Genomic DNA, 16,932 nt, shown 5'->3' with positions numbered 1-16,932 from the left:
ATTTGATGTCAAAGAAAGCATTAGGTCGCAGGTAAATCGTAAAACCAATTGTTGTGGGCGGATAAAGTGGCCGATTTTCAATGGAAAAGGTCCCAACGCCAAAAGGCAATCCATAAGCAGTTTCGGTGTATCTCTTATTTACATAACCTGCTGCTCTGCAAGCAGCTCCGACCGCTCATACCAATAATCGCACAATTTAATTGCTGCGGGCGCCGTCCTTGGCGGCACGTAGCTCATCCATCTTGGCCACGCGCTTCTTAAACTCCTCGTACTGGCACTTCTCGTAGGAGTGTCTCTCGTCCTGTATGGAATCGCATTAGCTGGTCGGCTCTGCAAGGGCGCACCGATCGGATCGGGGTGTGCTGGGACATTGAACTCGAGGGATCTCGTACCTCACACTTCCATGGAAGGTAGTACTCTTGTTGCCGGCACCGGTTCAGAGGGATCAAAAGATGCGCACACGAGTCTCTGTATTGCATGGGAAGGCGGGCTTCGGACATTTCCTGGCGGGTTGCTGGGAGAGGTTAACTTGCTGCCAAAGCTTTTGATTGCTGGTCAATGGCTTCGGATTCTTACCGGAGGAGTCCGAGAGGCCCACGGCACTCTTGACCGACTCGATGACAGTCATTTTATCGGTATTGAAGGTAGTAGATGCAAAGAACGGGGAAGGAGAGGCAGGTCAAGTTTGGCGATTCCCGCTCGTTTGATGTTCCTGCTGTCCCGATACTGGCCACGTGATCAAATCACATGACTGGGATCGCTGCATTAGGCTTAGCTCGTAGAAACCACCACTTTACGCGTCAGTCGCGTCCCGATCCCAGCTCCACCGAATCGTCTCTGCGTTCTTGGTCTGGATTTTTATTGTGTGCAATGCATTGGACCTTCGAAAAATTCCTAAGCTGATTACTTTGTGGATACTCAACGAGCGACATTCGGACGCAAACGTGCGTATCGTGGCATATTGCTCGTCGGGAACCTACTGGATTGCAGCGGCCAACGGCGACGCACATCATGGCGGGGATGGACCAGATCTACTCTGCTACCTACAGCAGTGTAAGTACACCGCCGAGGAAACATACTCACCCTTATATTCGGTATTGTTTCCCAAATTGCACGTTTAGCGACTAATATAGTTACTGCCAGGTCCCCGTGTTCGAGTTCAAGATCGATGGCGACAGTGTCATGAGAAGACGGGGCGATGATTGGGTCAATGCAACACACATCCTCAAAGCAGCGGGCTTTGACAAGCCCGCACGAACTCGCATTCTGGAACGCGAGGTTCAGAAGGGGGTACATGAGAAAGTCCAAGGTGGCTATGGCAAATATCAGGGTATGCTTTGGAAGCGGGAGGTCTGGAACTCGATATTTGATTATCTGACACTCAATGCCCACAGGAACATGGATTCCACTTCCGGAAGGTCGTCAACTCGCCGAGCGCAATAACATTCTTACCAAGTTAGCTCCCATCTTCGATTATGTTGCTGGGGATCATAGTCCCCCACCCGCACCGAAGCACACCTCCGCTCCGTCTAAACCAAGAGCGCCCAGAAAGTCAGCCGCCGCAAGCCGTGCTGCCGCCGCCGCTGCCGCAGCGGCGGCAGAGACTCTTGTTGTTCAACCTCAGCGGAGCATGGGCCCTCCCACCATCCCACAAGACCATTATGACCTCAATACCGGATTTGACGACAATGAATCACTTGGACATGCTACAATCGAGTCGTCCTCTATGGTTGCAGATGAAGACATGCTTCAAATGTCGCATGGCGGTCGGAAGCGGAAGCGTGGAGTGGACGAAGCAACCGCGATGTCTATCAGCGAACAGGAACATATAATCTATGGCGATCAACTCCTAGACTATTTCATGACTGTGGGTGATGCTCCAGAGGCAACGCGAATCCCTCCTCCCGAGCCCCCCGCTCATTTCCAAGTCGACCGCGCCATTGACGACTCCGGAAATACGGCCCTGCACTGGGCCTGCGCGATGGGCGACTTGATGATCGTGCAAGATCTTCTGCGCAGAGGGGCTAATGTTAAGGCACTCTCTCAGCATGAAGAGACGCCGCTCGTCCGAGCTGTTCTGTTCACCAACAACTATGAGAAGAGAACGTTCCAGGCACTCCTGGATCTGCTCCTGGATACTGTGTCTTTCCGGGACTGGTTTGGTGCCACTATTTTCCATCACATTGCGGAGAATACCCGAAGCAAGGGAAAGTGGAAGAGCTCCCGTTATTATTGTGAAGTGCTCCTTGATAAGTTGTGCAAGACGTGCTCGCAAGATGAAATTGATTTGTTATTATCATGCCAAGATCAGAATGGTGACACAGCAGTCCTTGTCGCTGCTCGCAATGGCGCATTCCGCCTGGTGAACATACTTCTCGTGCATTGCCACCGCGCTGGTGATCTCGTCAACAACAAAGGAGAGACTGCTAGTATGATCACTAACCGATCCCACCACACCGAGCATGATATTCCTCCAGCTCCATCTTCTACCATAATGGCCAATGATCACATGGATGGTGAAGGTGGTCTTATGGAAGATCGCCACTCTGTTGCCCTTACGGCCGATGCTCCCGCGACCTTGGAACTGCTTTCCAAGATAGGAACAATCATGGCCGAGGCTAACAAAAAGCTTGCTGTGACATATGGGAACTCAAAGATCAACCAACAAGATTCTAATGATGTTGCCAACCCCGAAGCATTACACGAACAACTTGAATCTGATCGCCAGAAGATTCAAAAGCAGCTTGCTGCATTATCAGCAAAGGAAGCTGAATACGAGCGCAGTGACGACCAGCTTGGTCGCTATGAAAAGTTGCGCGCAAACTACGAGTCTCTTCTCGAGCAGATACAGCATTCACGTTTAGCCCAGCAGCTTTCGATCACGGAGACGCCAAAACCGACGCCAGCCTCTCTTGAGCAAGATGACTTGCTGACTCGGTATCAACTCGCCCAGGAGCTGTGCTCTGCCCAGAGGATACGACGCAATGCCGTCAAAGATTTAGCCCAGCAAACAGCGGATGCTGGCGTGAGCACCAAGTTTGATGTGCACCGCAAACTTGTGGCTTTGGCCACCGGACTGAGAGAAGAAGATCTGGATCCTATGGCTGCTGAGTTGGCCGAAACTCTGGAGTTTGACCGAATGAACGGCAAAGGCACAACTCCAGAACTGGGCCACCGTCGCCTACCGTCCCAGAACGACTCGGCCGCGCTTCCTGGCCCTAGTGTTCCAGTTGATGCTTAGGTCTTGCCTTGGTGTACATCTCACGATTCATTGATTTCCTCTCCTTTTGGTATACCAGGAGCCAGCAGATACCCCGCGTGTTGTTTCTTCGTTTCTCCATGTCCATTGTCTCTTTGTCACATTTTCATGGCTTCTCGTTACCTCATTTACACGTGTTATCGGAGGGAGTCATTTGGACACGGATTGTCTAACAGTTCCCCGTATGGGGCCTGTACAGAGTTAGGTGTGTACATAGAGGGGAAAAGGTTTTCCTTCATCAATCATAACGTAACATTTGAATCATCAGTTTCCCTCTGTGATATATTAAACCATTCGGGGGTTTCCATAAGTACTTCCATAAATACCTCACTGAGTGGGACGTGGAGAGTATGAGAGTGCGCAGTAATACCCAGACTGACTATTATGCGAGGATGAACGAGCAGCTTCGAAGACAAGGATTTAGAGTACCGCTGTCCCCCTGAATCAGATGGCGCATTTAAAACAGCAGCTACTGTGGGTTATTTTGTATACGGGCTGTCTAGCGGTAGACCAGATCTGTGCAGAGTCAAGTGTGTACACAGGGGAAAAGTGAAGTGCGAAGCTGGAAGTTTATATGTAAAGTACGGCGTAAATTGGTGGCAAAAGGCGTGGTTTAAGGCGTCTGCAAATACGGAGTTGACGTCCAGGATCATCGTGGCCAATCGTACATGTAGATCATAATCACGCTGGCCCCAGTACTTCCCACAACAACACAAGATCTGAACAGTCCCAAGGTCTGTGCAATTCCACCTGATCTTCAGCCCTGAGATTGACTATGAGCAATCAGAATGAGTTCCGTACCAGTATCAAGCTAGCAAGCAAGCACTCGAGGTGAGACAATTGGCTGCCTCCGACAGCTTGGCATCAGCGGCGAGCGGCTCTAGGGACATTGTCAGGCGTAGAAGGCAGCCACGTCGCGCCGCTAGTGGCTAGCAACCAATGATTTGGCTGGGGATGTGATGGGGGATCACTGCACGCCTGGGTGTGCTGCTCATTGGTTGATAGGACGAGCCAGTCAGATCCGAGTGGGCATTTGCTCATATCACCCAGCTGGAATCAGGCAGAAACACCGAGTTCATCTTGAATTGCCCAATAATGCAAGAACTATAAGGAGCTATCAGAAGAAAGGGAAAAAAAGAAAGAAACAAAGAACAATGGGAGGAGTTGTACCTGACTCTATGATCTAGTCTCCTTTGGGCCTAGTGTGTATATCGTGCCTGAGGCCACACCAGTTCGATTATTCCCCACATCCTCACAACTTCGCTCTTCTCTTTCTCAACCATCCTAATTTTCGCTTCTTTCTTTCTTTTTCCCAGTCTGCATTCCTTCTTTCTCTGCAGCTCGTCCCGTTTATTGGAAGAAAAGACCAAAAAAAAGCACCCTTGCAAATAGTCCCCGATCTGCTCCGCCCCTGAAAAACGTTCCTCGCGTCTGGCCGAGAGACCCGAATTCACACTACTTTTCTGACCTTTCTCCTTTCACCTGGTTCTTGAACCTGGTTTCGTCATCTGCATAACACTGGGTTGTTTGACACCGTGAGCCCGTGTTTCAGCCTCGAGGTCTTCGATTCTCGCCATCGTATCTCCTCTACTTTCTTATTCACCTGGGATTTGCAGAGCATTCCCTTTGGCTTTTCCCTTCTATTTTTCCTTTGCGGTCTTTCTTGACAGACCTTTCTGCGATACCCTCATAATTGTCTCTTCCTTTGGTGCTTGCCACCCCGTCACTTTCACTTGCTCGTTTCTTCGAGGCTTGTTTGCGGCTTTGCGAACCTCAACCGCAGAGCAGCTCTTGTACAGCTTGGTAATCCTGGCAACTGCCATCGTTATTGCTAGCCTGTGGCTCGCTTTGCATATCCTTTTCCGTGATTGGTACGCGTGTTTCCCCCCCTCTGTCTACTGGATTTCGCTAACCGGCTGTTCTCCGCAGATATACCGAATTTCGCATCTCCGTTTACCTTTTCGGTCGTCGAATCTCGATTTTGCAGGTTCATTTCAGCGCACCTCCTTGCATAGACAACATAATTTCTTAATCATCGGGAAGTGAGCTCAGCTTTGTGGTTGACCCCAAACGCTCTCGAATCCCGGACGTGGAAAAACGCGACTTGCTCCACCTGCATTATTTTGCACATACCTACAATTCTCCCCTCATCGACAACCATGAGTATGGACGCTGGCGGTCTTGCTCAAATGACTTTCAACTCTTCCTTCAATAATGGCGGTTCCCTCGGGGTCCCGGGCTCTGGTTTTGCCTCGCGCGGCAAAGGCTCGCATATCAAGCGTTTGAGTGTGCCACCCCAGATTGCTACCATCGATGAGTCCCAGACTTCTGCCTCAATTTCTACTCCCCGCACCAGTCGCTCTCATCTCTTGGCTGGGCTGCGTACTGCTCCCAAGTCTGCCACAATTCCCTCCCAGCAACAACGGAATGGAATGGAGGGTGGACGATTCCCTGGTTTCCCCAGCCGAGGAGCTGATCGAGTTCCACAAACTGCGACGGGAACCGGATTCCCGCAGCAGACGTACGCTACGAATCAGAGCATGAACTCGCATCAATCGCATCAATATTATCAGTCGCATCAGTCGCACCAGTCACGTCAATCTTACCAAGCGCATCAAGCGCAGCAGAACCGCATGATGTACACCCTGCCAGAGCAGGTACTTGCACCCCCAATGCTTGATATTGAAGGTGGCGACATCCCCATCGATGAGAACATGTACGCGGAAATCATGTCAACCAATCTGTTCCTTGCTGCTCAGCAACAGCGCCTGCAACAGCAGTTGATCAGTGTCACTGCTGCGGCTCAGCAATTCCAAGGTCTCAACTTGGGCATGTCTCTTCCTCAGCAGCAGCAGGTTCCCTCCCTTCCCGGCATGGGATTCTATCAGCAGCAGCTCCAGCAAGGCGTTCAGCCGATTGTGCAGCCGGTTCCTGGTCACCCTGGATTGTTCTGCGTTTACAACCCTTTGACTGGCCAGCAAAGCTACATTATGGACAGCAGCTCCCCGGAGGATGGTTCGCCGCAGTCCTATCAAGATACCCGATCCCATGTTGGTCAGCAAGTGCCGCAATTCCGTGCAGAGATCTCTCCTCCCGCGGAATCTGCGCACTCGGTAATGCAGTTCCCGCAAACCATGTCTCCTCCTACTGGCAGCCCTTCTCCGCCGCAGGAGGCATCTATGAGCGCTCTTCGCCGCGGCCACCGGAAGAATCCTTCGTTTAACCCGGTCATCAAAACTAACATCGATACCTCCAAGGCCAACGTGGGACCTGGCCCTCGGTCTGCTGCTCTGCCGCCGACACCGGCTACTGGAACCTTTGGACCCGGTCAAGGTCGTGCTGGTGAGCACCCGATCCGTCAGCCCCGTGGACCCCCTTCGCTCGAGGATCTTGTAGCCAAACCCACTTCCCAGCACGAGGGCAGCAAGAACTTCGCGACTCGCCAGCGCCGCCGTGCTGTCCACAACCTTGTTCGCGCGGGTATTGAGCGTCGTGGTGACACACGCAGTCTTGGATACCATAGCAGCGGTGGTACAAACACCCCGGCAAGCGAGAAGGAGTTCACTTTTTCTGATAACGATGATGCAACCGTGCGAAGCGGCAGTCTCTCCAGCAAGCCCAGTCTAGGCAGCCTGCGAGCAGTGGCCAATGGTGCTATTGGATCTGAGAGAAAGGAGAAGTCCGGTCGGGACCGTGGCTCCCCAGACAGTCCTTTCCACAGTGCCACCCCAACCAGCGAGGATGGTGGCTATTTCGGGTCGAAGTTTGTGGATGTTCGTGGGGAATATGCCCCCTCGCCTAGTGCCAGTGGCACCTCCTCGCCCTCGGCGGCGGCTGTTGTTGCTGGCCAGGGGCCGGTGGCTCAGGCACCAGAACGGCGCAAGACGCCGATGCTGGTGCTGTCCAGCGCTGAAAAGCGCAAGACCCCTTTCATGTAATACCGAACATCATGTGACAGCGACGTATGACCTTTTTTCTTCTCAAGTTTCCTTCTGGGTTGGTCTTGTCTTTTATTTGCTACCTCGACTCCTTTGATCGAGCCTTGATGAAGGTTGAACCTTTTCCACTCCTTTTCTTATTACTACTATCTTTGGCTACATTGCTAGCACTTATGTTTCGTGACGAAAGACCTCGATCGGTCTGCAATGACTTTATTTTTTCTTCTTTCATTCCTTTCCAATACCTTTTATCCTTCTGTTACCTACTCGCCACGGCTGAGCTCGGACAGAATAGCTTTATTACCCCGGGATTGAGGATAAGACAAACCGAGCTCAGGGTTGAAACAGACTTTGGCCACGGTATAGTCTCTTCTTGACATTCGGTTTCTGGTGTACATCCGGTTATGTACATACCAACAGGGTAATCATTCCCTTTTCACCTCAGGCTCACTGCCGCTATTTGATCTCCGTAAAGTTCAACATCCATAAGCCATCATTCTTAAGAACCCATTTCCAAAGCGTCGCGCCGTACGGCAACGTTTAGCGGCACCGAGAACAACCCCAATATTGGAGCATACCGTAGTTCTCATGCCCTCTGGCTTTCGATCTGTCATAGTTATGTGGCACGCATCTACAGCCGAAAAATAACAAAGACCTAAACCGTTGGCCTGTATAATATTTAGATCGAGCAGATTTAAGCCCAAAGCCCACAGTAGCTAGGCTAAATCAGTGTTATAGAAACGAATACAGCGATTGCATAAGCCATAGATTACATTTTAGGTATGACCTCCTGGTAACAACTTTCTTTCTTAAATCCCTCTCTGACTGCTCTCCTCTTAGCATACTAGGCACTTCCGATTCGTAACGGTGTCCATGATTTCGTTGACAATTGCTTGATCCTTGAGGTACTGTTGTGCTCTTTCAGACAAGCTTCAATGTTCCGATAGCGCCCCTGCTGAGCTATACAAAGCGCTGTGTGGTGGTTCCTGTCTTTCAAATGAATATCGGCGTTGAAGGTCAAGAGCAATTGAACAACAGCAAGATGACCTTTCTCGGAAGCTTTCATAAGACACGTCGATCGATCTTTATCCTGCACATTTATCAGTGCTGGTCGGTGTTCGAGCAGGAGCTGCACGACTTTCACATGGCCGTATTCCCCTGCCCAAGCCAAGGGTGTGCGACCATCATCATCTGGCTTGTCCAATTCAAGATCACTCCGCTTTAGAAGTAATTGGAGGATGGCATCATAGCCCATTTGACAAGCATATGATGCAGCCGTGCGAATGCAGCAGTCCGCTTTATTGACATCGATATCCGTTCGCTTCAGCAACATCTTCACCATGAGCATTTGACCGGATAGGCAAGCACCCGACAGAGGAGTAAGCATATCATGCCCTCTCGAATTCGGATTCACTGCCTTGCAACGCAACAACAGATCCAAGATATTTGCATGCCGCCTCCAAAGTGCCGTCCAAAGTGTCGTATTAGAAGGGGTCCAGGAAGGGATATTCGGATCAATATCTTGCCTTTGTAACAGGTATGCCACCACATCAATGTGTCCATATGTAGCAGCTTCCCACAATGGCGTATCACCGTCACCCCTGTGATAGTTAGGGTTGACATCACTACGGCTCAGCAACATCTGGGCAACAGACGGGTGGCCCCAAGAAGCTGCCCACCATAGTAACGTCCTGGAGTTCCATTTGTAGTCATCCGCACCGACATGTAGTTTGTCTAAGAGTAGCTGTAGAACTCGCGCGTGTCCTCCCATGGTAGCATACCATAACGGGCAATGCATCCGGTTTTCCAGGTCGACCCATAAGTCCTCCCTTTTCCAGAAGCCAGCGCACTACCGTCTCATGGCCGCGTGAGGCGGCGACCGCAAGAGGAGACATTCCACCGCATTTCAAATTGACATCAATCTGTTGATGGTTCAGTAGGAGCCGCACAATGCCAGTATATCCATAAGAGCAAGACAACCAAAGAGCCGTAACGCCTTGGATTGGATTCTGCTTTCTGGTCCACAGTAGTACCTCCTCGTCATCTCGTGTGTCCACCACCAAGGGAGCGCGGGAGTATCCCCTCACATTTGGGTTGGCTTCATGCTTGAGTAGGATATCAATGATTCCCTCTTGTCCGCTGTGAGTAGCCGCATACAACGGAGTACCAAGGAATTCATCCTCTGCATTCACATCATTGCCTTGAGCGACCAGTGATCTAACGATGTCTTCATTGCCAATATAACAAATCACAGCGAGCTGGTTCAACAGCAACCGCTGCACTAAGTGAGTTGGGGCCGGATTTGAAAGCCGTTCACATATCGAAAGTCTTCCTTGGTATAAGACGGCAAGGGAACATACACCCCACAAAACAACAGTCTTTCGTAGAAGCGGATGGAGATTTCTGTCATGCAGATCACTGTAATCTTTCTCCGAAATCACTTTTTGAAGAAGCAGCCAGACTATTGTGTCTCTGGTTAATCGGGGCTCCGCGGCGGAGATATTCTGGAAGTCTAATCTTTGGAATGCTCGGCGTGAGATGATAGCATCGAAACTTCCTGAGACTGCCATTAGCATTAAGAATGCAGATTGTGGAAAGACATAGCTTACTGCAAACAAGCCTTTTGTCCAACCATTCTCGATTATCTTGAAAGATAGAACAACGCTGTGGAAGAAAATCGTCTATGATGAACTCCTGGAGTTCTGGAGGCAAGCCCGGAAGGCCAGTCATATTCATGTTGTCTTGGACGTTTGTGTCTCGGATGCAACTAGTGGGAATAGAACAGGAATGAGTAGGGTGGATCAGTTGTATCTTATAAATAAAAGGAAAAGGACAAAGATGATGTTACTGAGTGAGTCAGGTGAGAGTATCAATATCCACGGATCTGCACCGATTTTCCTGAAGTTTAACACCCTTCCTCGAAAGTGAAAAGATATCTTGCCCCTTATAATTGAGATCTCTGTCTGTCTACGCAATTTGTTTAATGATCACTCTATCTGATATTTTAAAACACAATATAGATCGGGCATACCTACATGTACCACTGAGGAGTAATATGGGTAGTCAAGGTATTGTGTTCATGATATTAGTGTCCATCGGTCTGATTCAGCTCCAGATGGATCATAGCGGTGGATACTTCCTTACGGCTTGGTCCTTGAAAAACGAAGATAATGACCAGTTACATAATGTGTACACCATCGGCTAAGCGAGGAGACTGTAGTGGTGTGCAACAAATGTACAACAAAACAAAAATAGTAGGTGATATGGTATGGCTTTCTGCTCGACATTTTCGGGCTATTTATCCTGCAGATGTCTGCCTATGACGTTCAAACGTGCCCCTCCGCCTGATATGCGGGTGAGGCCATACTGTGTAACCATCCATCACGAAAGAGGAAAATTGTTGCAATTCTTTGAGATATGCGTATCTTTGATCAATACAGCCCTGTGGGATTTGATCGTGAAACTGGGAAAGATCTGCAAAGATGATAACAATAAAGTGTGAACATAGCCCGAGAGTTTACCTACACAATGATTTTCCGGGCATATACTCAAGTCTTGTACGTCACAATTTACACCACCTTCAACTCCTGATTTCAGACGTAATGGCCACGAACAATATCTATCAGTATTCAATTCTCAGTGCTCTATTGAACGGCATTTGTCAAACAGGTACCGCTCTCAAAGATACCCTTGCGCATGGCGATCATGGCCTCGGTACCGTACCCGGTTTAAATGGAGAGGTGGTTATAGTTGACGGCAGAGCCTACCACTTCCCTCCAGGCGAGGAACTCCGGAAAGTCGAAATGTCCGATGCTCTTCCTTTTGTCATGATCACTCGGTTTGAACCAACCTTCCAAAAGGCCCTGCCTTCACTTAGCATGACTTCGCTCCCAGAGGCATTGAGCCCTCTGCTTCCCTCTCGGCAGAATTGCTTTCTATCAATTCGCCTCGATGGAATGTTCAGACTTATCACATTCCGAGTGATAGCGGGGCAATGCAGACCTCGAGAACCCCTTTCGGAGCTGGCCAAACGACAGCAAATAGTGAGCCTTGAGAATATTGAAGGCACGCTATTTGGGTTCTGGTCTCCAGCTTTCAGTGGGGGCTTCAGTGTCGCAGGCTTTCACTTGCACTTTTTGTCGAAGGATAGAACTAGAGGGGGCCATGTCACAGGGTTTACTGGGGATGTCAGCCTCCAAGTGGCTGTCATTGACAAGTATACAGTTGAGCTGCCCCAGAGCGAAGAGTTTAATCAGGAAGCCATAAAGGGCGCAAGAGAGGCAGAGCTTCACGATGTGGAAGGGGGTTAGATGTCACCGTTTAGGCTATCACTAATTTGACATGTCTTTATACTTAAGTCCGAGAGGGTTTTACGTATATACTAGATACTAATATTAGTTGATCGAGATAGATCCGCTCGTATGAAAGTCGAACTAGACGCTGAGGAACGAAATTAGGGTGCCTAGATCATTTAGTCGGTACTCAGTCTCTAGTGCTCTTAAACCTATTCTATCTCGTTCTTATTTTCTACGGCAACGAGAAAGTATCGACGTAGACATAGACAACGTAGTTATTATTTATAGAAGACGTAGTCGTTAGACTAGGCTATAGTAAGCCGTGAGCCGCTAGGACGTGGTAAACCTATTAGTACTAGATCCGCGGGGCCTACTTTAGGCCCATACAAGGAGCGGCGAAGCCGGCATAGATAACCAGGTGCTTCGAATGCCTTCAGGTAGCTCTACATAGATAGGCAAGTCAACATCCCTATATAGGAAAGCTGTGACTAAATCGATTGGTAGAGTTTCTATCCGCGTAAGACGGCACAGGCGACGATGCAGTGAAACGTGTCTATCCGAGACACGGCCGCGAACGTTTTATGGTAGTCAATGCCATGTTTCTCTCGATAGCCGTTGAACACTAGTCGAGCTTTGTAGGCCCAGTTGATTTTCCGTTCAAAGACCCATTTGAAGCCAAACACATGATCTCTAGCTAGCACGTCATTCCGAGACATGTATATTCTTTCTGAATGGCCGCCCGCCATTCTAGCTGAGTCGGGTGGACGCGGCTTCGTCAAAAGTTGACGGGTCAACTCCTTTCGCGGCTGCTCCGTTCAATGTACCTGTTGTATGCACCTTGCCCAATGATCCACGAAGGCATGATGGAGCTCTGGAGGGACCTTTGTACCAGTCAGCTTCACATCGAAAATTACCTCTATTTTGGATGGCGTCACAGTATCTCCCCTGTGACGTTTTGCATTACATTGTTCCAAGAACCGGCATACCTGTCTCCTGAGAACTCAACTTATGAATATACCCACATTCTAGACATCACATATCGTTCTATCGCACTGACCAGGTTATAGAGCGTTCACACCCGCAGTCGTGACTTTCCGGTTCCATTGATTTCGCCTCAAGGCTTGCGTAAGGAGATTACCCGATAGATAACCCCCCGGATACGCAAATTACCCCTTCACCAAGGGGCTAAACGTGGTCCTTGAAGAATCCCTATTCTTGAACCTTATCGACGAACAAAACCTTGTGTAGTTGGGAGGTGATGCCGAAGGTTTTCGCGAGAATTTCCCGGCAGGAGCATTGGGGTGGGGGAGAGATATGCAGCTCGTGTACTAGAATACGACAATCCAGAAGACAAGCTCCGTTTATACTCTAACTAACGAAAAGAAGCTATGTACCTCTGCGTTCCTCCCCTGCTAGATGGTATATGTTGTCTTTCAAACTATAAGATTAAGTTGGAATATGCCAAATGTCTAATTGTTTCAATATGGAAACGAAGAGTTTACATCTTCAAATGTCCTTCTCATCCGCTCTGTATTTGGAGAATCACATACCCTACCGTGACAGGGTCCTATGCCTGATACCCGCTAGTAATGCAGATGTTATTATTTCTAGTCTATACAGTTAGTCTATATAAGCACTATGCTAATACCAGTTTCGTGTATTTCGATTTCACCCAAAGCTTGCCCTGCATATTCAAGAATTAAGATTCCTAGCTTTACTTGGTAGATATGTTAGGTAGACAAATGGACCCATAAGAAATGGTCATGGGATGCTACGACATGCGGGGAAATCTGTGGGGGAAACCGGAGTCGGAAATATCTGCCCGAGCCAACCTGACGACAAACTCTCTCGCTTTTCTGGACCGAGTCTCATAGACCGACCATCGGTGATACACTAAGACAAGCCAAGGCCCGAGGCACAGCGCCAAGAGGGCCCGGATCCCGAGTCCACACGGCTTCCTTCTTTTTCATTTGACGGCATCGCCGGTGTTTCCTCGGGTCTTCCCAAACAGGACACCATCCCCTTACCACCTGGCACCTGGCACCTGGCGGTAAATTTTCTAAAATTAATTTGGAGGAAGACCTGCAGTCTTATAAGCTATTATATTACAGGTTCACCACGGCTCAAAAGTATTTTCTATTCATTGTTTTCTTTAGATGCCGACTTTGTACATGATAGCCAGTGCCAAGACTGTCAATTTCTCCGCGGTGGCCCCGAAATTTATTGGTCTCGGAAACCAGCTGAACGGCAACGGGGAAATGAGGAAATCTAAAAAGTACAATTAAGGTGTGGGGCATATAGACTTTACAGATATATTCGCATGGCCCAAGGAAATATCTTCGTTTTTGCGGGGGGCGAAACCTGGAGAACGCCATCCTTAATGTGAAGCCATTTGATTGGGCCCTAATCTTACATCCCGTGCTTGGCATAGGCTATGCTTTGACATCAACGCCGACCAAACGCTATACTCTATCTTTCCCTGTTTCTGGGGGCGAATGGTGCCGCGGAGAAGACCGTAAAAGACCATGTCAAGAAGCTTCGGAATCCTTCGGGTCTGGGTGAGGCATATATCTGCAAATTTCGGCGACATAGTCCATTATTAATCTAGTATGACTGAGCTCTGGAACCTTTGGTCCGTTCATCGGTATTTTCATTGTTGGGATCAGACGCAGCCGCAAGATCATCGTCCATGTGGCCCTTGCATGGCATCTCACTTAAAACTAGAAGACACACTTCGCCGTTAGTATATCTTTGGGCTATATAGTGTGCTAGTTAGGATTGAATGGTAGTAAATTTGCGCTGGACTGAAATTAAAAGGACCGTTCATCTCACAATTCTATTTATGTAAATCTCGTTGAGCTATGGGCTCACTTGTCCCTATCTGAAAATCGGAGAATTAAGGAACGACGTGGCTGAATTCAATGCTCAAGCCTAAGGCTTGCCCACGCCGAGCCTTGGCCCTGGACATTCGACCCGACAGCCCTCGATTGATGAACCTTACGTCTATTACCCCATGGGCCCCCGTATGAGCCTCCTTGGCGCAAAATGGGATTTAAGAGATCGTGCATGCCCGCTCTCTGCGCAATATTTCTCCCCCTCACAGTCTTCCCTATTCCACGGCCGCCAGCTTCGGAGATCTCTGCCGAGCGTGTCGTCTTCATCTGATATTGTTCTTTGACCGAGCCTTGCGAGTCTATCACATCACATTCTATACGATTGAGTTGTCTATGCTTTCGTCACGACCTGTCTAGAAATAATAGATAACATCATTCATCATGGCGGGTGGTGCGGCCATCAACGTCTTCAAGTTCAACACGGGCGGTTTGCCCAAGGAGACACTCAACTGGAAGCTATGGTTCGCCGTCTTCGCGTTTGGTCTCATGGGTGCTGCCCGAGGTGTCGATGAGGGTCTTATCACGGGTGTCTTTAACTCTCACGCCTTCAAGCAGTCTGTCGGTATCGACGACCTTGGAAAGACTGAGCTCGCTAGTGTCAAGGGTACTATTTCCTCTATGGTTCAACTCGGCAGTGTCGCCGGTGCTTTGTTGTAAGTCTTGCTAATGAAACCCATCGTCTCCGTCTTTACGCTCGAAAGCCTTTGCTAATTATGGTTAAATGACAGTGCTTTCGTCGTTTGTGATCGGATTGGTCGTGTTTGGGCTACTCGTCAGCTCTGTGTTCTCTGGATTCTTGGTATTGCCATCTTTCTTGGAAACAATGGCAGCATGGCTGCCGTCTACGCTGGTCGCTTTATTGCTGGTCTTGGTATTGGACAGACCTGTGTCGTTGGTCCCATCTACCTTTCTGAAATATCTCCCGCCCCCATTCGTGGTCTCTGCACTTGTATGTTTACTGGTGCTGTGTACCTGTGAGTTCATACTCCCCTTCTTCTTTCTTGTTGTCTCGCTTTCAGCTGCTAATGCCAAGCCCAGTGGTATCATGCTTGCATACTTTGCCAACTGGGGTACTTCAATTCACATGGCGGACTCGTATAACCGCTGGGTAAGTGCCGGCCACTCCAATTCTTTGCTGGATTGACTAACATTCCCTCCCCTACAGGCTGTCCCCACTTCGCTACACCTCATGTTCGCCGGAATCATCTTTCTCCTCACCTTCTTCCAGCTGGAGTCCCCCCGGTTTTACATCAAGCAGGGCAAGCGCGAGAAGGCCCTCGAGGTTCTCTGCAAACTCCGTGGCCTACCCGCCACCCACCCATACGTCCTTGAAGAGATCACCGAAATGGACTTTGCCTTCCAGGAAGAGATGGAGGCCACCCGCGGTATGGGCTGGAAGGGTCTCTTCAAGGAGATCCTTGGCATCAAACGCAACGCCTATCGTCTGTTCCTCACCAATCTCGCCCAGAACATGGCTTGCTGGTCTGGTGGCTCCGCCATTACTGTGTACGCCCCGGATCTGTTCAAGCTCGTCGGTATCACCGGTCAACAGCAGTCTCTATTCTCGACCGTCGTCTTCGGTGTCGTCAAATTCGTCGCCGCCATAATCTGCGCTCTCTTCCTGGTCGATATGGCCGGCCGTAAGCGCTCTCTTATTATCGGAATTGTTCTCCAGAGCATTGCCATGTTCTATATTGCCGTCTTCCTTAACCTCGTCCCCATTGCCGAAAACTCCCACTTTGAGCCAACCGCGGGGCAAAGCCGTGCCTCGACCGCCGCCATTGCGTTTATCTACATTTCTGGTGTCGGTTGGGCCCTAGGATGGAACAGTGGTCAGTACCTGCTGTCCTCGGAGCTGTTCCCTCTTCGCATCCGTGGTATCTGCTCGTCCATCACCATGGCCATGCACTTTATCTGCCAGTACGCCGTCAACCGCGCCCTGCCTGAGATGCTACTCGAGAATGGACTTGGACCTCACGGAACATTTTACTTCTTTGGTGTCGTTTCCGTTCTTGGCGGCGTTTGGGTTTGGCTCTTTGTGCCCGAGGCTGCCGGTCGCAGCCTCGAGACTATCGACAAGATGTTCGATCTTCCCTGGTACAAGATCGGTCTCTATGGAAGGAAGTTTGCTGAGGAGTATGACCGTGAACAGGAGCGCATTTATACCGATGAGAAGAAGGAGGCCGGGGTTGTTGTTTCCCACAATGAGACTGCTTAGTCTTCCTGGGACAACTCCAATGGTGTATTCATTGGAGGGAGATGTCTGCCACGTGTTTTTCAGATGTGAATATATGCTTATATGAATATATATGAATATGACGCCGTTTCAGTTTTTCTCTCCATATTGCTAAAAGCAGCCTTGGTATCAAGCAGTGGAAAGTTCCATTATAATTGCTGGGAATTCGGATGTACAAGCTTGGCCTGATGCCTTCTTCTTCAAAGATGTTTGGACACGTCGTTCAGGCGGAAAGACTCAACCGCCTCCACCATAGCGCATAATTCCACACATATCGCAAGCCGTGCTTAGGTTCTCAGGTGTCGACTCC

General features: G+C 49.5%; 6 protein-coding genes across 6 annotated transcripts; 4 read left to right on the top strand and 2 right to left on the bottom strand.

Annotated features, from left to right (window-relative positions):
• Positions 1–196: 196 nt before the first annotated feature.
• On the bottom strand, positions 197–628 carry PENARI_c016G02068 (NADH dehydrogenase [ubiquinone] 1 beta subcomplex subunit 7; the record flags this gene model as incomplete). Its single annotated transcript, XM_022633979.1, has 3 exons — positions 197–301; positions 393–514; positions 577–628. 3 exons carry the CDS (start codon positions 626–628, stop codon positions 197–199), a joined length of 279 nt encoding a protein of 92 aa, XP_022485970.1.
• A 383-nt stretch (positions 629–1,011) lies between these two features.
• Positions 1,012–3,241, top strand: PENARI_c016G03837 (putative APSES transcription factor; the record flags this gene model as incomplete). The annotated part of the gene is made up of 3 exons (XM_022634013.1): positions 1,012–1,053; positions 1,144–1,330; positions 1,395–3,241. The coding sequence occupies 3 exons, from the start codon at positions 1,012–1,014 to the stop codon at positions 3,239–3,241; spliced, it is 2,076 nt and encodes a 691-aa protein (XP_022486123.1).
• Positions 3,242–5,418: 2,177 nt separating this feature from the next.
• Positions 5,419–7,197, top strand: PENARI_c016G12538 (uncharacterized protein; the record flags this gene model as incomplete). The annotated part of the gene is made up of 1 exon (XM_022634214.1): positions 5,419–7,197. The coding sequence occupies one exon, from the start codon at positions 5,419–5,421 to the stop codon at positions 7,195–7,197; it is 1,779 nt and encodes a 592-aa protein (XP_022486078.1).
• An 844-nt stretch (positions 7,198–8,041) lies between these two features.
• On the bottom strand, positions 8,042–9,933 carry PENARI_c016G07843 (ankyrin repeat domain-containing protein; the record flags this gene model as incomplete). The annotated part of the gene is made up of 5 exons (XM_022634112.1): positions 8,042–8,941; positions 8,979–9,119; positions 9,231–9,473; positions 9,558–9,754; positions 9,807–9,933. The coding sequence occupies 5 exons, from the start codon at positions 9,931–9,933 to the stop codon at positions 8,042–8,044; spliced, it is 1,608 nt and encodes a 535-aa protein (XP_022486176.1).
• Positions 9,934–10,799: 866 nt separating this feature from the next.
• PENARI_c016G05264 (acetolactate decarboxylase) lies at positions 10,800–11,507 on the top strand (the record flags this gene model as incomplete). Its single annotated transcript, XM_022634052.1, has 1 exon — positions 10,800–11,507. The coding sequence occupies one exon, from the start codon at positions 10,800–10,802 to the stop codon at positions 11,505–11,507; it is 708 nt and encodes a 235-aa protein (XP_022486052.1).
• Positions 11,508–14,767: 3,260 nt separating this feature from the next.
• On the top strand, positions 14,768–16,604 carry PENARI_c016G07343 (uncharacterized protein; the record flags this gene model as incomplete). The annotated part of the gene is made up of 4 exons (XM_022634100.1): positions 14,768–15,039; positions 15,115–15,360; positions 15,425–15,494; positions 15,552–16,604. 4 exons carry the CDS (start codon positions 14,768–14,770, stop codon positions 16,602–16,604), a joined length of 1,641 nt encoding a protein of 546 aa, XP_022486020.1.
• Positions 16,605–16,932: the final 328 nt, after the last annotated feature.

The sequence above is a fragment of the Penicillium arizonense genome (assembly GCF_001773325.1).
Source record: "Penicillium arizonense strain CBS 141311 chromosome Unknown PENARI_contig016, whole genome shotgun sequence".
Lineage (NCBI taxonomy): Eukaryota > Fungi > Ascomycota > Eurotiomycetes > Eurotiales > Aspergillaceae > Penicillium > Penicillium arizonense.
This window is presented reverse-complemented; position numbering and strand designations above follow the sequence as displayed.